The 24480-nt window shown below is 38.4% G+C and overlaps 2 protein-coding genes across 6 annotated transcripts in view; one reads left to right on the top strand and one right to left on the bottom strand.

The window, feature by feature from the left end:
- HYCC2 (hyccin PI4KA lipid kinase complex subunit 2) overlaps positions 1 to 17810 on the bottom strand; it is a 50566-nt gene extending 32756 nt beyond the window's left edge. For 3 of the 4 annotated variants that reach the window (XM_058840332.1, XM_058840334.1, XM_058840335.1), the window contains exons 1-2: positions 17616 to 17705; positions 17251 to 17294 (exon numbers count right to left, since the gene is read on the bottom strand). The gene's annotated coding sequence lies outside the window, so the exon portion shown is untranslated. Of the gene's footprint in view, positions 1 to 17250; positions 17295 to 17615; positions 17706 to 17763 lie in introns of those variants that run through there. The other variant, XM_058840333.1, reaches the window with a different exon arrangement.
- A 110-nt stretch (positions 17811 to 17920) lies between these two features.
- Positions 17921 to 22294, top strand: NDUFB3 (NADH:ubiquinone oxidoreductase subunit B3). Of its 2 annotated transcripts, none has more exons than XM_058840341.1 (3): positions 17921 to 18171; positions 19422 to 19569; positions 22034 to 22294. In XM_058840341.1, the coding sequence occupies exons 2-3, from the start codon at positions 19424 to 19426 to the stop codon at positions 22188 to 22190; spliced, it is 303 nt and encodes a 100-aa protein (XP_058696324.1). In that variant the 5' UTR covers positions 17921 to 18171; positions 19422 to 19423; the 3' UTR covers positions 22191 to 22294. The 2 variants fall into 2 exon arrangements, with proteins under 2 accessions (XP_058696324.1, XP_058696322.1); XM_058840339.1 differs by lacking the exon at positions 17921 to 18171 and adding an exon at positions 18264 to 18428.
- The last annotated feature ends 2186 nt before the right edge of the window (positions 22295 to 24480 follow it).

The raw sequence follows: 24480 nt of genomic DNA, 5'->3' as shown, positions 1-24480 counted from the left end.
TATAAGAGATTTCTCATGTTTATTTAAAAATATTATATTTTTTCTACTATGATTCAAAGGTTCTTATAATATATAGGAACCATCACAACTAATCAAAAATTTAGTTATTAGCAACAGTAATAATAAAACATTCTAAAATATTTTTACATATGGTCTGCTGAAGATTTCTTAAATACTGAACAAGAAAGCAAGTTTGAATTCATACTAAAGCATAGAACAAGAAAGTTATGCAGTCACTCAATGATCAAATCAAATGGTCAAAAAATCAAATACAGAAATCAATTAACAAAAAGCTTCCCCATAAAAGCACCTGAAATGATAGTTTAAATGTTTTCTCCTAAACTTACTCATTTGGCATAAATGAGAAGAATATGACACATAAGGCTGTTAAAACAGACCTGCAATTTTTATGCTCAATATAAAAGCTATAATACTCTGCTCTAAAGGAAATCACAGTCTTGCACAGTGCATCTGTCAATTACAGTTAAGATGTAAACAGAATTTTACCAAGTCAGAGCACTCTCCTAGATTACGCTATGCACACAAATCATGAAATCATAGAATCATCTTGATTGGGAAGGATGTTTAAGACCATTGAGTCCAACCATTAACACAGCACTGCCAACTCCACCCATATACCATGTCCTGCAGTGCCACATCTACATGGGTTTTTAAATGCCTCCACGGATGGTGAATTCACCATTCTCAACATTTTTGCCTTTGAAAGTATAAAAGATTGAAAAAAAGTTTATTCCAACAATATACTAATAGAATAATGAAACTTAAAATTCAGGTAACTCCCCCAAAATTTTTGACTACAGTAAAAGAAATAAAAAAGGGTTTAATCAACTATGCTCATCAGAGAGCTTGCTTTTTACTTACATTTAGAAGACATACTGAGTACATTATTATTTACCTGTGTGCATTTAAACCACTAACCAAGATCAATCTGCAACAGCAAAATTATTACCCAAATAATCTCAGCCAGTACCATGTGCTACACTATGAACTATCACAGTGGACATTAGAAAAAAAAAAATGTCACCAATTAGATATTCATAATTGATGATATTTAAGAAGATATGATTATTCAATCATATTCAATACATACTCAAGTATGCAGAGGGGTTTTTGGTAGTGCTTTACATTTTATTCAGTGTTTTTGTTTGTATGCTTGTTTTAAAGAGGCCAGTAGTTTATACTGGTTTAAACATACATGGGAGAGATTATATTACAGGACATGCACTTCAAAATGAATCCAGTTCTTGGCCCTTATATATTAGATGGCACGGTCCATACAACGTAATTTTAGTTCTAGCTGCAAAACAAATTAAAATATTGTGTATTTTTACCTTAAAGGCCATGAGAAGAATAATTTGTAATTAAAACCTGAACTGTGTCAGCCAAAAGAATAAAGCTTTGTGCTACATGATTTCTTCACAGTTCCACTTGTGTAAGAGAATATTATGGACTGACAGGCTGAAAAGAACAGAAAACTCCATTATCAATTATAGCTTGTTCTTCCAAGCTATGTAAACAGTTCACTCATATCAATTATTCATTACTGAGCATGGAAAGAAACATATTTTAGGAAAGATTTTTCCATGCTGCTTCTGTAAAAAAAGTAGCATGGAAAGCATTAAGCATGCATCCTTACTCTGAACTAAACAAACATTCCGTTTCGATGATCCAGAAAGTTCATAGCTCTGTAAGAAGAGCACCTGTGTGAAACACAGGTTAACACGTGTGAAACACGATTAACACCCTGGAAAGCAGAATAGGCAGAAGACAACATAAGATGAGGTGGTCAGAAGTACACAGGAAAGAAGCTTCCCCACCACACACCCACGCTAACGAGACTGGGAAACTCTGGAGGAAGAAAACCAGGCAACATGCTGATAAATGCAGATAACAAAAGCACAATCTGAATTCCTCGTGATGAGCTATTCCTGAATGCAGAGGTGTAAAAGACTAAACGGAAAAAGACTAGGTAATACATTTGATGATGCAATGAGAACATCTGTTCAGGAATGCATCAGCAGCTAGAAAATAAATCAAGATCACACGAAGTCATTTAAAGTAAATCTGAAAACATGAAAGTAGAGTGTACAAAACTGATAATATGCTCTTATTTGAAATACAGGCCTACATTTCATGCAAACAACCTAGAAGAAGTATGTATAAGGCAGAAAAATGTTTAAGAAGCAGTTGAAGACACAGACTGTGAAAATTAACTTCTAACCTGGATATGATTATAATAAGTTTTTAGAAACAGAGAAATAAAGAACTCCTTGTCTTAGAAGCACGTGGAATTAAGTGGTTGAGAAGGTGGAATGGACTTTTTCTTATAACAGAGTAATAAAAAATAAGAAGTTTGCATACACCAAGATGGATATCTGACACTGTTAACAACATGTTGCTTCTCACACTGTACGTTTACCATAAAATATCATGAGGACATAAGAAGCTATTATAGATAAACACTGTAACACCTGTTTTACAAAGTTACTTCTGTTGTAGAACAAAAAGAGTAAAGAAGAAAGCTCAATGGTGTAAACTAGCACTTCAGTGATACACTTTTTTAAAATAAACCTTCTCCTATAAGCAACTCCTGGCTTAACCACTCAGTATATAGGGGTAAACAGCTTCATCCAGCTACTCTAAAGTTATATACCAGAAGTTATTAAACAGCCACAGTATGGTCTGTTTCCACACTAGAAAAGGGTCTGATTCTTATGCTAATCTAATCCCAAGAAAAAATAAAACCAGCCTTGAAAATGTTCAATTTTGGTGGATGACTTCTTATTTAAAAGTCGTATGATAAATATAGTACAAATACCATTATGATTTCTCTGTATCCATATACATAACCATATTATTCTACCTGAATCCTATTTAGCAGACACTTACATAAACTGTCATTTTGGTAAGAACATAAAATAGTAACTTTTAAAACTATTGTCCTCAACAAATCAGAGCTATAACTACAACTTGCCATTAGAAACAGGTTCAAACATTCTGCCAGAATTCTCTTGGCCATACAGCTCCACAGTACAGAGAAACAAGGTAAAAACTGACAAGGACAGAAAGAAACAAAACCTCCCCTGGAAAGCTATTAATTTAAATTGTCAGCTCAAGCCTTCTCCTTAATAGAAAGAGCACTCTTGCAACTCTAGTTTTTAGGTAATTTAATTGCAAGCTTCAGCAGACAGGCATGCATTCCAACTTCAAAATATAAATGCTGATGTATTCTGTATGTGGGATTTAGGTTGCCAGCCTTATTAGACAAGCCTTAGTCATGCAAAACAACTTGGATAAGACATTTCTTCCCTGCCCACTCTGACTCACTAGTAATAACCAGGCTAAAAAGCTTTCTTTTTGGCTATCAGTAGCAAAGAAAGTCATGTGAAAACAATGGGAGAAAGCCTTACCACATGGAAGTCAAAGATGATTGATAATAGTCTTGTAAATATTCATGGTACCATACTTGCACAGTAAGATCCATTTCTTATCAAAAAGGTCACAACAATTTCAGCAGCTGCCAAAAAAGGGGTAAAGAAAAGGTACAGCCCATCTGTTCCAAAAAGCCTCCTCTAGGCTCTAAATTATCTTCTGTGCCTTTTCAAGCACCGCAAAGCTCAGCTGCCAACTTTCTATCTTTCTACCATTCCTACTGTGAAATTGTTCTTTACAGATACAAATTTGCTGAAGACAAACAATTAGGGCAGTGGGAATGAAAATACAACACTGAAAATAGACGCTATATAACAGTTTAAAAAACTATTTTAAGGCTGATGTTTTCATAGTTTTCATAGTACTGCACAGAGTAGTTGTAGAGTGCTACAAAAGTCAGGTGACTCTAAAGAGGAAAAATTCAGTGCCATTTGCCTCACAGAGGCAAATAAGCAGAACCTGAATTAAACACAATTGTACACTCACAGCTAAATCCCTCTCTTAGGAGTTCATGCAACAAATAAGCAGAAAAGAGTTGAGATGGTCGAGAATGTGGAACAAGAAACTTCTGTATTTGAAGAAAATACTCCTCTACATTACTTACAGGATTTTGGAAACAATAATAATAAAGACATTACCCTACAGCCTTACATACCACAAAACACACATTAATTATTCTATTATAAGGACCTGACGCACTCAGAAATATATATATACACACACACACACGTAGGTTAGCCACAGAAATGTTACCTTATTCTCTCAGCACCAGTTTCCTTAGAAACAACTTCACATAGTCATCCTACACTAAACCTAAAACATTCTCTTGTCAGGATCCTGGTGATAACCCATCCTACGCCAGACAATACAGGTTTGTCCTCCCTTTGCATCAGTTCATATGCAATAACTCTTCCTATGCTAGTTTGTCTGCATTAACCTCTTTACTTACAAAAACATTTCCATGCAAATTACTTTCCGTGTAACCCTACCTCTCTCAAGCACCTTCTCGTTCATGGCTTTGGTTGGTGAAGTAAATTAAATCTAGGTAAGTAAAGATACAAAATGCATAGTTAAAGAAGCCTAAAAAAAAAAAGCCTCAGCAAACTAACACTTGCAAAATCACAGTTAAGGTGGTCTTTTTAAGGCGCTCAGTGCTAAGTGCTAAAAATGAACAGACACAAGCTAAGAGAAATCTTGAAACAGAATTTCAGTGGGAACAAAACCAAAACAAAATTCAAAACCAAAATAAAACAAATCAACAAAAAGACACACCACCAACCCCCCCCCCCCCCCCCCCCCCATATGCACTTTGGAACAAGACTGCAAACATTGTGCTAAGATCACTATCTGGTCTGTAAAGGGAAGAAATTCATGCAGAAACATTCTAGAAATACCAGCTGAAGACTAAGCAGCTTCCCACTTTTGAGCTGTAAAATCGTCACTTGAGAGAAATCAATGCCTGTTATATTATAAAAATACGCATAAAAAAAGTTGAAGTCAATTCCACACCAATATCTGAATTCCAATACCAGTATATACTTCTCACTGCAGTATTCCCCACCAACTGTAATTCACACAAAATGGAATTTAGGTTACATATTCATTAATTAATTTACCTAACCTCCTTTCTTCTACCACATTCTCAGAGATCTAACCCAGAGGATCCTCTGCTGAAAGTAATGAAATCCCTTATTCTAATCTTTCCAACTTCCAGATGGTAAAGCCTCCACCTCCAGGAAGAGGAGTGTAAATAGATTAAGCTGAAGTGACAAATTTCCCCCATCCATACACTTACACATTCACAAATTCTTAAATGAGTGGAATCTCCAAATTTATCTGAATTTACCTCAATTACAGCTAAAATTATGTCATCTTGCTGACTTATAAAAACTGATGCAGTAAGAATACAAAGTTCCAAAATAAATTTTCAAAATGGCAGAGTTAAAATAAAGATCCGTAGGAATTATGACATATTGTTTTATTGCACGATGCCATAAATTTCGTATGTGACTCAGATGCTTCACTCACATTTAAGATGCACGGTTTCCAAGGATAAAATTAATTCTGATTGATAGGCTGGTCTTACTTTTCAATTACAAGTTCCTAGACTTTAAAAAGCAAACTGAACAACAAATGTAGTTAAATGAAACATCACTGACCACACCACTACTCAAGATGACATAATTTCAGAACAGCCCAGGTCTCTAATGGAGAATCAGATTCTCTAATGGAATATATGAGCAAGTTGAACCCTACACACTTACAAGGAGGACTTAAGTCATATACAGAGGCTTTACACTATTGAGAGTAAAAGAAGAGTAGCATCAAGAATTCTGAAATCTAAGATCTGCTTCAACTTTCACAGTCAGAAGTGTAGCTGCCTTTATTACTTCCAACTGTCACTGCAGAGGAAACAACTTGTCTTCTTCATGTCATGCATCACAGCATCATTTCAGTGTCAATCATTTCCAGTCTCACACTAATTTTCTGAAAGTTAGAGAGGGGTTTTAAGAATTGCAAAGAACAATCTCACAAAACAGACAGAAATCCGCTGTTAATTTTATATTGAGATTAGACACACTGTACAAGTCAGATTTTCCACACATAAGAAATAAAACATGTTCCTGACCACGCTAATTCTATAGAACGCAATCCATTAAGAGCTGCGTGAACATCAAGATAAAGATAATTGACCCAACTGATTAATGTGATTGTAATACAAAAATTGATGCTTATCACCAGCCCTACTACTAACTTCACTGGGATTCCTCCAGAGCAGGAAATTACACGGCCTTTGTTGGACTCTCCTTCACAGAAAACAGGCAAAGAAACAGTGTCTCTACAGAAAGTGTAACCCCTTTTCATCCCCTCATTAGAAGCTCTCATGAAACTGAAACTCAGCTTACTACAATTGGCACTCTGTGGCCTATTACTTGGAACTATATGCTGCTTCTCAGTGAAACAACTCTGTGAGAATTAAAACAGTAGTAAATGTAAATTAGTGCAACAGCTACACCAGGTACCCCCTTGTCTTGGTATGAGTTTAATAATTAATCCTCACTGCTGAATAGTTAAACACAATGCATATTGTTTACAGTCATTATTCTTCTACTGTTAAACCAACATTACAACAGAATACAAACCGACCAGTCATAAGAAAGGACTAATTAATATTTTAGTGTGAAATGATTCATTTTTCATGTATTTTTTAAATAGTGAGGACACTAAGTTACTAACATACGTGGGGGTGTTACTTGGGGAGGGTTTGGATGATTTTTGTGGGTTTTTTAATCTGAAATTTAAACTATTTTTTCCTAGGGCAAAACTTCATACATAATATCTTCAGGAACATAACATAAACACAGCAGAAAAAACTTAAATCAACCCAACCTTTCATGTTAGGCAAGATTTTCCACAATATTTTTCACTTATCCAAGCTATAGACCAGTATAAAAAATAAAGCAGTGTAAATCCCCAACAAGCAACAAAACGAAACAGAGACAAAAAGGAAACAGCCTTCCACAGGTTCTCGAGGACTCCAGTTGGAGTACACAGCCTTTTCTCCTCCTCCTCCTGACAGTGCAGAAACAAGAGCAAAATTTTAAATGCACACTATTTTCATACATATTTTCTATTTATAGCCTGAACAAAATTAATTTTTTTGTCAAATACTGTCTCAAAGTATGTTCAGAAAATGTTCAAGATTATGAAAAGTTACAGATTTGATAGGCAGCATTGAAAATCCATGCAGCAAGCTTCATGGGTATGCTTCCCCAGGTTTTTTTGTGTGGACAGGGGAATGGAATTTATGTAGAGATGGTTAATTTTACAATGTTCTAGGTTTTCAAACATATTTTCTTGCACTCAAAAAAACCTCATTGAGGACTCAATGTTCCAATCTTCAGCCATTTTTACATAACCTCATCAGAGAGTTACTCGGGGCTTTTTGTTTGTAATACTGAATAGTTTTCCCGCTAAACAAAAACCCAAACAAACTTCAAAAGCAGTTGATAAAACACTGCTTTTCCTTTCCTCAAGTTTCTGGAATAAATTTACCCTTAGAAAAAGACCAGAGATGGCCTTACATGCAAACTTGTTAGGAGTTCTACTACTGATTTTTGCAACATTCATCTTATTTGAGAAATTCCATATATTGTATCTACTTCAAATGGAAATACACCCACGTAAACTATACTAAACATAAATAGTTTGCCTAATCTTTTACAGGTACTGCCCACCTGGGTAACGTATATGATCTTTTACTTTTTCATTAGTTATACTGGCATAGAGCAAATTCAGTTCACTCTCTTCAAACACATCATCAAAAATTTTTAATCAAAGCCTGAATTTAATTAAAAGCCTGTTCTGTTTCCCTATGCAATTGTGCTGATAGAGATCAGCAGCATTTACCAAAGTTCAAGCAGCAGGCACCTGAAACTGCTAGATTACACATTTTTGGTGTAAGTAATATACTCATCTTTCATACAGCATACTCCACAAAACAGTCTTTCAAGGGCAACTTAGACAAAAGGTTTAGAAATACTGAGGTCACTGGAATACACAGTGGACCTGCAGAGAGAACGCGGAGTAACTTCTCAAAAAGTAGGGCTAATCAGGTATAAAGCAAAAAAAAAAAAAACCCTTAGAAAAAGCCCACACCACCAGGACAACAAAAACCCCCCAACAACCAGCCAAAACCAAAGTGCACAGTCTACATGTGACTCCTTCAGCACATGAAAAAACTGATCTGAACAAAATACAAACCTAGACCTAACACCCCCGTACTTGCAATTATGTTCAGATTTGCAAGTTAAGATGATTACACCATAATTATTTCCTATCAGTGAGCAGCAAGGGTTTCATAACTGGGGGGAAAATCCTCGTGCTTTTTGCCTTATCTGCCAGCTATTCAACTGGCACTTTGAAAAGATTTTCATAACATATTTTAACAATTTTATTCCTTAATCAGTTCTATCTGTTTCATTTAAACTAGTAAAACCAAGAAGATGGCAACTTCAAACATTCCCCTGCAATAAAAACGGAAACGCTAATAAAAATTTTTTCCGTTTTCCATAGATGCGACACACATGCATAAACATGCAGAATTTACTTATAGCAACCTTACATATTTCAGAAAGCTCTAAAGTCTGCATTCAGAAGGACAAAGAGATAACCATTGCAATCTATTCAAAGTCAGCACACATTACTAAAGCAGAATGCCCCAGCAGTTCATAGAAATAGCAATAAAATAACTACTACTGGAGTTCTGCATAAAGCCAAGAAAAGCTTGCATCCTTTCCCTGTAGGAAAGATACTTTATCTTTCAAAAGCTACCCATTGGAATATTTATTTGAAATACATCACAACTTGATAGAGCTAACAACGGACAACAAAGTGATTAAGGTTTCCTAATTAGCATGATAATGTCCATTTAAAATTTGTTCCCTCCTCTCTCTCACAAGACCAAAAATTTATTATCAAAATAAGCCATCAAATACAGTCATTTGAAATCATGGGAGTATCGTCAGCAGAGAAGGGCAATGGACCATCACACCCACACACATCTCCACCAGCCAAGTGTGATAAGGTTCCTGCAAAATGTTTCAGTAAAATGACAAGAAGCTGTGCTGAAGCAGCTCTTTCGTAGCAATTGACAAAAAAAAAAAAAAATTAAAGCAGTCCCACTTCCCTACTGACCAACACATCTTTAAGCTTTCTGCATTTATTATCCAAACTTAGTATCTAGAAGCACTGCACTTCAATTTTCTTAAGCTTCCTTCTACTTTTCATGCACTGAACCTACCTAGTTTTCTGTCTTTAGTACAGACGAAAACCTGCAAGTCTAAGAAAAAGGGCACAGAGAAAATAACAAAACTAACCTTTGAATATTTAGTAAATTTTAAGTTCTCAAATAAAGGTGGGGGAAGGAATGGAGGGGTGGCACAAAACACACTGTTAAACAGCACAGTACTCAGTTGCACAATTTCAGCAGCATCAATGCCAATTAGAATTGGCCGTTGACCCCTAATTTGATCTGGAATCCATCCACGATCTTAACCTGATTAGGACTTCGTGCACAACAAATGTGAAATCCCACTGTTGCACCTTTATTTTTCTACCTTAGCATCCTAAGTTTTACTCAATTTAAACACTGAAGTAGATAGGGGAAAAAATTACAAAGTTAACATATAAGCATTATTATGGAATTTACTAGAGCATCTTCAACCATTTCCTTAAAAATGTCAGAGTTTAATTTTGGGCTAATTTGGCAAGTTAAAAACTAGATATATAGGGCTAACATTTTAATTTAAATTAAGAAGCAAAATTAGTGCAGTAGCTTTAGTTATGCCATGTAAACTGTAACATTAACTGTGAAAAACCTTATTAAACCCGCAGCTAATTGAAGGGATTTAACCTACAGAGAGGAAAAAGCAAAGCATGTACTCTCTCTGAGAGTATAATGCCATGTTTCCCGAAACACAAGGTATATGTGGAACACAGCTGCCATTTGAGTGATTTAAACACCCAGATGCTTCAATAACATTTTTCTCTGGCTGAGGAGACAAATGCAATGAAAGTCTCAAATTGCAACATCCAACGAAGTTTCATTTCTGTACCTACAAGGAAGAAATGACTGCACAAATATTTTCACCACTGATGCAGAAAAGGTGCATATTCTGAAGGTAGCAATTGCCCCAACATGATCATGCATAGTCCAAGTCCACTCAACATCTGCAGAAGCAAAAGGGCATCTCAGTTACTTCTGCAGTTGGTTCTTTGGAGACACGCAGATAAGTCATGCCTGAACTGTTGTAAAATTTCTATTTGCTGTCTCAACTTCTAACACAAATTGTAGTGAGGAGAAAGAAAATCTTATTCTCTTCTTCTCCCCCAAAAAAACAAAAAGCAAGCTAGAAAGCTTTCTTATTCAACAGATACACAGAGGCTTCTTGAACTCATGTGGTGTTTACACTAAGATGGGTGAAGGCAAAGCTGAAGACTCAGAACACATGAAACAAGTCTTGGCAGATGCACAGATGTAAGCAGGCAGAAGAGGCAGTAGCCTGCCCCTAGCCCTCCTGTTCAATGGAGAATCATGCAATCCATGTGACACCTGTGATTTTAAGGAAAGGTTGCTGTCACAGGAAGTCTATGTAAATAAACAGTGCAGATATGCAGTTCATGAATGCTTAGCTTAAATACATTTAGTATTTTAGGTATTTCTTTTCTATTTGCTTTCAAGTTACCTTCCAGTCCAAGACTCCTATCTCTATTTGTATGTCCATAGGTAGCACAAAACTGTTTCAGAGATGTTCATGAAGTTCTTACCACTCTGACACGGCAGGATTTGCACTACAATTTACTGCAGTCCATTAACATGAAGAAAGCTATCACAATGGCTCATATGAAGACTAACATTAGCATCTTTCTTCCTAAGAAATTGCCACCAATATGGTTTAGTAACTTCCAGAAGCTTAAGAGATGTTACTATTTGAAATTATTGCACAGATGCAACATTGGAGACCATCAGGTATGGTGGTTTGTCAATTACATAACTTCCAAACAGAACTAATACATAATTAACAGAATCTAGGAGCAGCTTTGGAAACCCAGCAATTTCATTTAAGGCCTGCTCTATGCTAAGAACAAGAAACAAGCACCTTAAAAAATACCCCAAACCCACAAGCAGAAGGATCTAGTAATTTTTCCATTTCACATTTAAACCCCCCTTGCTCTCCCCTCTGTGTCCATATTTAGATTACATCTCAATGTTGTTTCGGCTCAACAAAACATCTTTTAAAAAAAAAAAGCAATGGAAAGTTCTCCACTGTTACACAAAGTAATATGAGCTTGTGCTGGGATAAATCCTTTGTCAGCATGCCTTACATTTCTGTGTAAAAGGGCACATTACTATCATTTAAACTCCTCAATCACTTCTTGTGTAAGTTCACAACAGTAAATGGACTTTAACCAATTATCTATCTATCCCACTGCTGCAGATACTAAAGACCAAGACCTGTTCTACGTAGGGAGCTTTTTTTAATTACCATTTTTAAATGGGCGTGTGCTTCCAACCCTAAAGCATGAGGATACACTGAAGAATCAAGTATCCTTTTGAAAAAGTATACCTCTCACCCAGAGTAATAAACAGATCTCAAAACTCAAAGTTGAGCATTTAGATTTTTGTTCTTTGCCCTACTCTGATGGCAAGTACCAGGGTGCTTGATAAATTGCTCACTCCACGCCCTCTAGAACTAAGTTTAAAGCCTCCTACTTTCTGAAACATGTCTTGTCTGAAAGGCAATTGACCCTCATGTTCAGCCATCACAACACTAAGTGGGATGGTGGAATCACCACAGTAGCTTACACATGGAGCACACTAGTCATAAGATACCACACCTTCACAAAGCTAATGTTTAAAAAATTAATTAAAATTCTAGCTTATTTTTCACACGCAGAAAATATAACATTCAAGTTTACAGATACAAGCTAACTGAAGCTATTTCTACCACAAAATCTGCTACACTTACGCCCATGTGTCTCCACAATCCCATGCTTAAGATATTTAGGAAAGTTACTTGAGTAACTACTATGGACTTCTTCATAAGCTTTTCTAAATCAACTTTTTAAAATCAGCTTTTCTACCTTGTGGCCCTATTCCAAATCAGAAGAGAGGCAGGCATGCTGCTCTTCAGCCTCTCCTTAAGCTCAAGATATCCTCAAACCTAAAGGAAACAGAAAAGACAAAGCAGAAAATAAGAAAAGGAGATGCACGGAAGAAACACACACCAGAACTCTCAGAAATAGCCAAACTATTTGAATAAAAATAAAATAAATTAAGACAGGAAGGAAAAAACCCAAGCAAATTTAACACATATTTCAGCTCATTATCTTTCAATCCAATATCTTCTCAGCTGAATGGCCATGAAAAATGAGATTATTCTTTTAAATTTTCTCACTGTCCTTCCAGATAGACGTCAAATAATTCCCCCAGCTCACATATGGGTCAAGGTAAGGCAGAAGAAGGGAGGAAAACCGTAAATAAAATTACAATTTAAAATTTATAAACCACTAAATATAGGGAATGGAAACAGAAAAATATTCCAGACTTATCAATTTTGCCCTGTATGAATCAGCAAACTGCAGCCATACAGTCTGCACAAATGTCCATGTCACACATCTCAGTTAAGCAGAAATTCAGAGGAACAGCAACGTGGAACTATTTAAAGAACTCACGAACCATACAGAACACCAGCAGACACCCCTAAAGGAGATCTAACTGGCTCAGTTTTCTGAAGAATCACAGTAATTACAACAAAAACATAGTAAGATTAGCTAGATTATGGAGATTACACACAAAAACACACACTTTGCACTTTTGGAATGGTAGCCAAGTACTTGTATAACAATATAATATGAGATGTCATGAACTACTTTGTCCTGTAGAAAAAATACCCCATAAAATATGCAGAAAGAAGAATTCCTGGAGGAGTGTTTTAACAGATTTAAGATGCACCAACCATCTCCATCAGGTCCTGTGCTCAACAATCTTACACAGCTAGAGAATTTGGCATTTTTCAATGTCAAATGATAGCAATGATAATCACTACTAAGAGATAGATAAATAAGTAAATAGTTTACCATTTTGCAGTAGTTATACACCTAATATTTTATTTCTATGCCGTAGTGGGATCTCTTTCCAATTGTTATTGGTGCTCTATTTCCAGGAAAAGTTAATAAATTTGACCATTAAATCTGTATTTCTCTACAGAATCACACCAAGAGGTCAAGGCAGCAAATCTGACATAGGCAGTGGGCAGCAGAGGCAAGCTGGACTGCCTGCAGAACAGAAAACAATCAAGGAAGACTGAAAAAGTGACTTGCCAATGGTATTTTTGTCTTTCACTAATCATCTGAATTAATAATAAAACATCTATTGAACCCTGTGCTCAAATTCATTATATTTGATAGAAAGATGAAACATTAACAGAACCAAAAAAAACCTGCTGTGTGGCCATTCATCACACAATAAAAAGCTTTTACTGCAGCATGGACTAAAACAGTTTGCAAACTATATACTATTTTACCCAATACCTGATCTTGGTTTTTATGTTCTTTTCTTTGTAGCACAGCTGGTAATACAGAATTTTGTTTTACAGTAGGGTTTTCCTCAATAACTATATGTTGTTTCATCAGTAGTGCCCCTCTATCTATTTAGTTTCTATTTGAAGCTTAAAAATTTAAGTCAGAATTCTATACAGATAAAGGAGATCCACTGAGTCACTCCACTCTGTCCCATGACTAAATTTTAAAAAAATACATTTGAGTTATTTGTCTTGCTATTAGAAGCAGGAATTATCCCAGCAAAGGTGCAGAGGGAAAAATTCAACTAGCTTGCCATTTCATCTACAGTGAGTTATACAAGCATAAACTCAAACTATTTTCTTTCTCAAAAAAAACCAAAAAACAACTCTGTAGAAAACAGCATTAAATAAGTCAAGAATTACCTTTCACAATTATTGCATTTGGAAATGAAAATAACTGACTGAAGTAGCAGTCAAACTGTACTACTTGTGACTGTCTCTGCTTAGATCAGTTTTCCCTGAAAGGGATTTCTTTACTGATTATTATTGTGGCACAGATGTCCTTCAAGAAGACTCAACTGGGGAAGCCTCCACCTTCACTTCCTCATACTCATTCATATCTTAATTCAAGGAGAAGAGGATCAAGGAAAGTAATGGAATTGAAATTTTTTTTTCCGGCCCAGACAAGTAAGTCTTTCAATGAACACATAACCCCGATCTTTAAAGATTTTCAACTCATATTAAACTGCTTGGTAAAGAGCCAAACAGGTCTGTCTCTCCTCATACAGAAAATAGGGAGTATCACATGAAGTTCTCAGGTAACAGGTTCAAAACAGAACAGAATGCAGCTCTCTCACACATGAAGTGCAGCTCTTACTGACAGAAAACACGGTATCTGCAAAAACTATACCTAGGCTCAAAAGTTTTTATAAGTTAAGTATATGCATGAAACAAAAATCCATACAACACATTATTCCCAGTGAGACTGGGAGAGCTGACCTAAGGAGCAACCCTATATCCTAAAAAAGAGTGTAAGAGTAAAGCACCTGCTGTCAAATGAGCACCTGCTCAGCTGTGGTAGACAAGCAGAACTCGGAACAATCATCCTGTCACATTCCAGGGTCTCAGAGCTTTAGGCTTCAAGAGAAAATAACAGATCAGACCAGTGTGGCAGTTCCTGTGAAGAATGGTCTTTGCATTGCCCCAAAAAAAAAAAACCCAAACAAAAAACAACCCACCAGCAAACACACACCACTAAGAGAAAGAAACTAAGACTACTTCAGCCCATCACTTCTCTAAAACAGAGGTGAAACAGTGACTGGATACTGTCTATAAAATATTTAGCTCTCTAATGATGCCTGAGAAGATAATTTTCTACCCCACCATTCACAGCTTTTTTTTTTTTAAAAGCATTCAAAGAAACCAAGGTGAACTAAAGAAAGATCTTTTCCATCCTTATTGCAATTAAAGCAGCACTACCCGTTTTATTCAAATGACAAGAGGCTTCCAATGATGTAACTGACTACTAACACAACACCACAGGAGGTAACATGCAATTTCAGGGGGGAAAAAGATGCAATGTTTAACTAGTTCAAACATGTATTCCGATATTGAAGGGGAAAAACCAAAACAACAACCCCATAACCCTTTCTTGTCATCTCAAAACTGAAAACGCTTCAAGTCACTGTCAGTCACACAGCCCTCTACTCCAGAAAACAATTATGAAGAGCACAGCACTAAACACTGTCCAGTGCTAGAGGGAATATTGGATTCACAGGCAGAGAAGAGTGGTTCCTATAATGTATCTCACAATCTCTTAATCCAGAATGCACAGCCACACAAATTTCTGGAAATACGGACTTTTGAAAGCTATCCAAGAAACCCTGCAGCCTTCCTCTAGCTTAACAACACAGGCAGGAATCCCAACAAACCATAAGTAGCATGGCTGCATACATGCTAACATAACTTTGTCCTAGAACCCTTAATCTTTGCAGTAATTATCACCAGTGTGAATTACTTTAAAAAAAACAAAAAAAACAAAAAAACCCCACCACCAAATAAACAAAAAAATCCCCCAAAAAATCACACCAAAAACCACCACCAACTGAAATCACAGAAAGTATTGATTATTTGTACATGGAGTTTCAATGACCTTTCCTTCCTAGAGGACATTCAGTTGTTTGTTGGGGTTTTTTTACACAATATAAAAATTTCTTTTATGTTATTTCCTTGTGCATATTATTGATTTCTCCAGACTGAAACTGTAATTACAGTGAAGCTTCCTTCTCAAAACACATTGTTGCAACACTTGTAGGTCCCTTGAAATTATGCAGACTCACTTACTTGAGGATACAGCATCAAAGAGCTTACTATATTCCTAAAATATCACATCCCTCATATTTGCAGTCTTATTTTTGAAAGACTATGGTCCATACTGAAGAGAAAAGGAAATTCAGGAAGCAAAACATGGTAGAGCAGATCAACCAATTGCACAAAGCTTTTTTTACCGTGAGTTTTTATGTACTTGGGGGGTGAGGGGGAAAGTAAAAACAGCTACTGAAAATCTTGTTAAACCTTGAGAATTATGATGGACCTGAAGACAAATCCTGCCAAGTGCACTCCTCTGCTTCAATTCTGCTCATGCACAACCGATCACAGAAAGCCAATGCTCTGTGATCAGAACTGAACGTCCTTGCTGACATACTCAGCAATACCAGCATAGTTTTGTGCATAATACTGAAGTCAGACTTCCAAGCACCATGAAGAAAACAAAACAAAATAAACAACCTTTTATCTTTCTCTCAAAGAATAAAACCAATCTATCTGGTATCTTACATGTCTATGGGTCACTGAAAAAAAAAAATCTGGGAAAAATATTCACATTCCTCAGCAGCACTGGACTTTGGACACACACACATAAGCTTTCAGCCACAGTAAGAAACAATAAATACCTTCCAAGCCTCCAACAGAACTGCATTCTCTGTAAGACAGGGGTTTAAGCACCTCACAAATAAAGAGCCCTCCTACAATTCCACCCCCCCCCACATTACAGAAAAACAAATGTGTGTCTTCTCACCCTGAGAAAAGACTGCGCTGAATCTTCCTGACTTTATCTCCCAGGGAAAAACATTCAATGCTGAAACCAGACAGAGGCAGTCTGGATTAAACAGATGGCACCCTATTTAGAACAGTTTCACTGTTAATAACACAATAATGGCATTCCTCCTGGAAATCTTCTCATGCGCTTCCAATACCCCTATTTAAAAAGCCCTGAAACCCAGAAGTAGATTTCCATGAAAATATATTAGAAAAAGGCACTACAGTCTATCCTAAAATTCTGCCAGCATCATGCTATAATATCTATTCATTATGATACTGTCTGTCCAGTATCAAAAATTAATATAACAGTTTGCATTCTATGGAAAAGAAACAATATTGTATTATGGACAGCTGAGGAATAATTTAAGTCTTTATAAGTCACTGACTGCGTAGTTAACTTTTACCACTCTCCTTCTAGATGAAGTAGACTATGTGCTCAGGTTTGATGAGCATAAAAATAATTGTAATTAACCATATACTAAGGCAATTGACACTTCACGGCTACATAGCCACACATGCAAAACGCCGAGCTCCGGACAGAAGCACTCAGTGAAACCAAGTCACCACCTCACTCAAGAGGCAGCTGCCAAGAGAATTCCTCACTTTCACTTACCTTTCAGTGCACTTCCAGGATTTCGGGACGTCTCCACACTTCTCCTAAAGAAACAAACAGCAATGTTCTTTTAAGACGTACCCACTGAAAACCGAAACTCCGTTCCTGGCGCCAGCCGGGCTCGCTGGGAGCTCCGATTTCTCCCCCAGTCTCTTCCCCTGCCCGAGGGCGGGCGGGCGGCGAGCGGGCACTGCCCGGGCCCCGCCACCGCTCCCCGCGGGCAGGGCGGGGGGCCGGGGCTTACATAAGCGCGGGGAGAGGGTCACTGTCCGAGCGGAGAGAGAGCGGGAACGGGAGAGAGGAGAGGGAGCAGAGCAGCAGGGGCAGGGGAGGGAGCTGAGAACGGTTCGCGCCCCCGCACTCACAGACCCTGAGGGGCTTCCGTTCCTGCCCGCACAGCCGGCAGCGACAGACGGCGACGGGCAGCCCGCGAAGGGTGGGAGATCCTCGTTCCCCGCGCCGACCCAAGCCCCACCGCCCCCGACACCAGCACCGGCCCCGCCGCCCCCTCACCCCGCTCTCCTCCTCCGCCGCCACCTCCAGCCAGCGCCAACCCCGCACCTCAGCAACGCGCCCGCCCATTGGGCCACGCCCCCCGCAAGAAGCCGCGCACTGATTGGCCGCCGTCCGCTCCGCTTCTCCTTCGCCCCCGGGCCCTCGGCCCGAGCCCGCGGCGCCGCTCCTGGAGCGGAGCCTGTCCCGCTGAGCCGTGCCGGGAGACCTGCGGGCGGCAGCGGCCTGGGAAGGAGTCGGAAAGCGGCTCCACGACCTCTGTGTCCGCACCAGGCCAGCGGGAAGAGCCGGAACCGAAGCTTCCCGGAACCTGCGTGGCTGGCCCGCGCTTCCTGTGGCGACCGGTCCTCGCCTGGGTTCCGGTTCCGGGTGGCGGCCGCGTCCTGAGCAGGGTCGCGGAACGGGCAGGTACCGCGGGCGGGGCTGGCACCGGCACCGGGCCGTGCTGCTGCCACCGGCGTGTCCGTGTGCGGGCAGGGCGGGCGGCGGCGGGGGTGGGAGTGGGGGTGGCTGTCACTGCGGGTCGCGCCCTCCCTGTCCCGCTCTCTCCGACCTCTGGGCACAGCTTGTGCTGGTTGTGCCGGCAGAGAGCGCCTGGCTGGTGCTGCAGCGCAGCCCGCTGGCCACGGCGTGTGCGTGACAGGACATAACCTCCTCTTCTAAAGGTGAATACTGGTAGGAGAGAGGTCTTTCTATCACGGGGTTGGAGCCTGGGGTCTAATTTGCGGGGAGCTTTTCGGCAACGATAGTGTTAATGCTGCTCTCCAAGTTTTCTCATGCAACGAAGTCTCTCTGCTTGCCTTCATGGCCTGGAGTCATCTTCAAGAGTTACGGGCTTTGAAACTGTGTCCTGCATTCCAGTAATTTTCTAAAAGTTAAGGACAGTGAATCTGTTCTTTGCTACCTCATATGAGTTAAAATGGGAAACTTTGGCTCAAGGAAGACTCAGGTGCTTTGTGAAAATGGAGCCTTAAAAGCTATCATTTTCTTCCAGTCCTTCATGATCTCACTGAAAATGTTCAGCTTCACATTTTTCAAATCAAAACTTAATATTTTTATAGTTCTCCAAGGTGCATGTAAATAGAGCATGCATTTTTCAGCCTCATCAAGTAACTGGTAAGGTGCATCTCCTTATCCATGCAGCTGTCCTGGTTTTGTTGAATGCCACAGTTACATCTGGCTGAACTGGAGGCAGCTGAAAAAGGAGCTGGAGAGCCAAGTCTTTGTTTTTCTCAGGTTTTTTGTCAGACCTTAGCAATCATAGCTTTCCCACACCCAAATCAAAAATTTTTATTCCAAATTCTTTATGATTATTCTGGAAAGTCTGGAGCCAGAATAACTATTGAAGTTGTGGGGGGCTGGTGTTGCTGAAGTGCATTTATAGACACTGGAAGCTATAGGTCTTCTTACCCGCTTCTCTGGCACAGAAGGTTGACATAGGTGCTCCATGAATGTAGTGACTTACAACACAGTAATGCTTAAGTTTGCTTTACTGCACGTCATCACCAACCTCTGAAACACAACACAAAGTCCCTTGGCTCTTTGTTCTGTTTCACTTGTTGCCTCCCTATTTTTCCTGTACAGGAGATTGTTCTTTGCAAGTGTATAAAAATAAGATTATGCTGTCTGCAAAGTAACAAACTGACCTTTTCCTCTAGGTATGGGACATGGAAGTGAACACGGCCATGGCCATGGCCATGACAAAGTGGAACTCCCTGACTACAGGCAGTGGAAGGTGGAGGGGACTCCCCTTGAGGAGGTGCAGAGAAGGCTGGCTAAACGAGGTCTGAGGGATCCATGGGCTCGGTAAGTGCAAGAGCCCCAAAAATCATCTTGGTGCATCATCTTGTAGCATCAACCTTGTGATCTTGTCACTGTAGATCATTCTTTCTTCAGTAAAAAGTGGGAATTAGTCAGAATTTCAGTTAAGTCTTTATTTACTTTTTGCGTGAAGGTCACACCTTGCATTACATAGACCAGCCTCACATCTTGCGAGGCAGCCTTGCAGTTTGTGATGTTTCATGCTGAGACAGATCAGGCACAATGACCAATACCTCATTTATCGAAACATCTAAGTAGTATTAGGTCTGCACACGTGAATAATCCTATCCTTCTCTGTAGAGAGATTGTGTGCTCAGGTCTTGATGAAGATGATGGAACTTGCACTGACATTCTGAGTAGGAATAGCATTCCTCATACACAGCAGGAAGCCTTTATTTGAAAAGAAGAAATGTACATGTGTACAGCGTGGACTTGCATTCAACTGTGAATGACATCATGGAGAATCAGCTTTTTACTTCCCATGCTACTACTCTACAGTGAATATCTCCTCCTTTTTAGGTATTTAGGCAGCTGTTAAAACAGGGCTTAATGTATTTCTTGCACGACAAGAATTATGCAGTGCTTTGTTCAACCACCCTTTCATCTTGGGGAATGAGAACACCAAATGTCTTGTGCTGAGTAGTCTGGCCCTTCTGTAAGGGAAAGGCTGCATGAGCAAACTGTTCCAGGAGTCTTCATAGAAAAGGCTTTACTTTGAATCACTACAAGAAAAATGGAAGAGCAAATAGGTAATCTGTTAAAAAAGTTGTTTTATGCTATAACCTGTGGAGGGGGTTTGAGATTGACAGTGCTGTTTTCATTTCTTTGGAATAGTTTAAAGATGTAAGCATAAAGTAAATCATACTTTTAATGATGATAAGAATAATTTGAAATACCAGCCCTTAATGAATTTTTTAGGCCTGTGTCACATTTATCTTGCTTCTATTTCTGTGGAGTGCAAGCAGCATAAACTTGTTTTCCCTTTGGTTCAAACAAAATTGTTTTCAGCAAGCAATAGGCTTATTCCCCAAAAAAACCCCAACAGTTTAATACTGGACCTTACTTACCCTGACCTTTAGTACCTACACTTCCAATTTCAGGAAGGACTGCAAAACAACACACTGGAAAAGACACCGTAATATTTGTTGCCCCTCCAAGATAAGAGAAAATTTTTGTTTCTCTGGTAAAAGAAGGGGATTGAGCCAATAATTGAGCCCATCATCAGGGGTCAAATAAGGAAGAAAGTGAAACCCAAAGCATGAGATGATGCCTTCTGAACTTTTTTTAATTTTACATAAAGTAATATGTCAATTCCATAGGACAGTACAAGTATCATGCCACTCTTCCTTAATAAATGACAAATTAAAGTATCACACTACTTGCTTCAGTGGTGTGGCAGATGATTGAATTATTGTCTTGCACAAGTCTTGAAAAAGTCTCCCTCTACAGAACTCCCTCCCCTTTGGTATGCTGAATTCATTTTAACAGGGAATCTGCTTTCAACCTTTATGGCAAATGCATATTAATGTACATATTAAATACAAAATAAGCTTTGTGAAAGATGTCATAATTGTAAACTTTAAGTCTGTATCAATTAGACCCTACACTGGCACCTACAAGTTACTCTTCCATGCCAATATGCTTTCATCCCAAGCCACAAAATCCATCTGCACAAGAGGATTATTTGTGAACATAAATATCTACACCCCTTGCTTAAACCCCCATCTCTTCTCCCAAAATGACAGTTCTTATTTTATTGCTTGGTTCTTTTTCCTTTTCTTAAGGACTTTTGAGTCCTTACAAGAGACAAACTACACCCATCTCCATAGATTACACGGTTGTGCTACAAATTAATAAATATTTGTGGTCAGAGCAGTGACTAATGTTTCAATAACAATAGAGGTTGAAAGCAGCAAGGCACAACAGTGTGAAGTTTGTACATACTCTGTAGCTCAAGCTAAACACCATATTTTCCATCTTTCTTTTTAAAATCATCTGACTCTTATATAGTTAAGTGTTGTATTGTGTGCCTCCACACTAAGATGTCTGAAGATTTGACTGTGCTACATACTGCCTAGTACAGTGACTAGCCTTTGTAGTTAGTCCAATCTGTGCAAGTGCTAGTGGGCTCTGCTTTGTTACAGAGTAAAAACAGAAGAATACAATTACATTATTTCAGGGAGGCGATTCTGTTCATATAATTGTGTGGTTTACTGGCAGTACTTGTATCTCAAGTTACATGGTAAGGGTTAGAGTTCATATCATGAACTTTACTTTTAATTCCTGATGCTTAAATGACAGAACATATTGTACAGCTTCAATGTCTATCTAATTGAAATACCTTCATCATTCTTTTATATATATATGTATGTATGTATATATATATATTCTTGTTAATTTGTATCACAGTGGCTCCAGTGACCTTTTTTCTTTCCATTTTCCTTTCTAGTAATGAAGCCTGGAGATACCACGGCAGCTTTGCAAGACCTATCACCATAACAGAAATCTTTACCAGGGGACTCAAGTGGGGAGCTGCAGCTTTCATCATAGCTCTGGGCATTGAATACTCACTGTTTCCTCCAAAGAAGAATGGAGGCCACCACTGAAGATCAAATGTGACAACATAATACTAATCATAAGCTGAAGCATACATAAGCCTGTTGCTCATTCTGTACTTATAACCTGCATATTAAAGTCTACCACAGGCAGACCCATGTTTCTTTGATTTTATTAGACTTTTGTGGAAGGTTCAAAAACACAGCCAGAGCAATTTAACTGGCTTTGATCTGGGGAAAAAAACCAACCCAAGATGGCTCCTGGGTGTCGTTCTAATTGGGAACGGCAGGAAGAACGACACGGACTCTCAAGGGAGTCAGAACAGAAGAGAATCTCTAGTTTATTGCTTCAGCCATGTTATATAGACTGGTTCGTTGAAAGTACAGAAAGGAAACTCTTATTGGTTAGTGAAGTGCTACATTACCATCATTGGTCAGTGGGGTTCACCACCCCCTGACTTTCTCCTGCAAGGAAAACACGGGAACAGACAAACAGCACCTGCAGGCTGTTTTGTGTCTTTGAGGATTGTTTTGAATCCTCCCATGAATTTCCCAGGCTAGCTTCTCAGGCAGGGCTGGCAGGCCATGGGGCCTGCAGCTTGCTCCAAAGCTAGCCTCCATACCTGGGTTTGCTGTACTATCCTTTAAAGAACTGGATAAACTATCAGACCAGCTCTTTCCAAGCTTGCCAAGATTCTTTTAAATGAAACAGAGAAGTTTATTGCTTTTAAGAGAAAATTTGTTCCATATTTCCATATTTATATAGGTTTAATAACTATTATTTCCCAGTAAGTGGTAATGAATGACTTGTCACTTCTTAGAAGTGTTTGTTACTATTCGCTCTTATTTCTCTAAATAAAAATAAATATTAACTTAAAGCTTTAAAACCAACTCCAGGCTGCCTCAAAGTATATGAAAGTACCAAAGCTTATACTTAACCCTATTGAACAGTTACTTAGCCTGGCAGACACTATGCACCAGAATAATCTGCTGTGTAATATCCAGACATCAAAAATTACACTGCTGCCAAAAGTAGAACAAAATGTTTAACTCAGCAGTAATTGTACCTTATCCTATAATGGTTTCTAGCATACTTGACTGTAATGTGAAAAAAGAGAACAATTTTTTCCTTTACTCTGGTGTATTTATAGATTCATTTATTTTTTGCATCTAGTCTCTTTTAGCAATTTGTTTTAATTGTCCTGTTTTTTCTTAAATTATCTTGGCAACTTCTGGAGTGCTTTAAGAATGCCTGGATTGAAGACTATAGTATAAAAGGACCTGTGGGCAGTACACGTCCTCTGCAGTATCATGAATTATAATTGTCTGAATATCCTACTGTCAATTTTGTTATGCCATTAGTTGCAAAGTAAGGAGGATATATTACATAGTTTTTCAATCCAAACAACAGAACACCTGTCACTAAAATGAAAAGCAGAGTTAGACAAGTGAGAAATGGTAAATGCCACTAAACAATTACATAGCGTACTTCCATGAAGAAATTGAAATTTTTAAACATCCTGTCACAAATTGCACAAGTTGAAGGTCCTACCAAACATGGCTAAAATATCTATTTTTTTAAACATATATATTCACACACAATGCTTTTGAGTGAGATTTTAATAGAGCCTTATTTTTAGAGCCAATAAACAACATCTGTTACAGTGTGACTGCAGATGTACTGTTCAGTGGAGCTTGTCATCTTTGTATGACATTGCTCAAGGTACTGTTCAGAGTGCAAACACTCATTTTAGTAAACTCTTGCCTAATCCTTTTCTCAAACATTCCTATCCAGTTGCATCATTCCTTGAAAAACAAACCAAGAATCCACTCTGTAAGGTCTGTTGCACAAAACACTTCTGTTGTCCTTTAGGTACTCTTACCCAGAATACGCGTTTTCAAAGGCTGGTACTCACTGCTTGTTTTCTGTCTGGTTCCAAGACAGCTTTCTAGGGAGTACTGAATTTCAGATGGATGTTCAGGAAAACAACATTTATTTTATTACAATGTTAATAATTGTTACTGTGTTACTAATGTTAATAATTACACACAGTAGAATTAGTCTTTTTTAATTGCATAAGCCCTCCACTGATACAGCAAATGTATCAAGCATATTCAGTTAGATTAGACTAGTTTTGGTAAAATTTATGCATTTCTGAATTAAGGTGGTATCATTTGGTGGTTTAACAGCCAGATGGCAGCCACTGCCCTAAATAACTGTCTTTAATTTATGATGAACATATTTTGCTAATCTTGTAGAATATGTCTCATCATTGTTACACATACAATACTCATAAAGATTGTCTTTCACAGGTATAATAATACCAATCCTGCCTGGGAA

Source organism: Poecile atricapillus, chromosome 5 (genome assembly GCF_030490865.1).
Source record: "Poecile atricapillus isolate bPoeAtr1 chromosome 5, bPoeAtr1.hap1, whole genome shotgun sequence".
Taxonomy (NCBI): domain Eukaryota; kingdom Metazoa; phylum Chordata; class Aves; order Passeriformes; family Paridae; genus Poecile; species Poecile atricapillus.
Note: the sequence above shows the minus strand (reverse complement) of the source record. Positions and strands in the feature narration are given on the sequence as shown.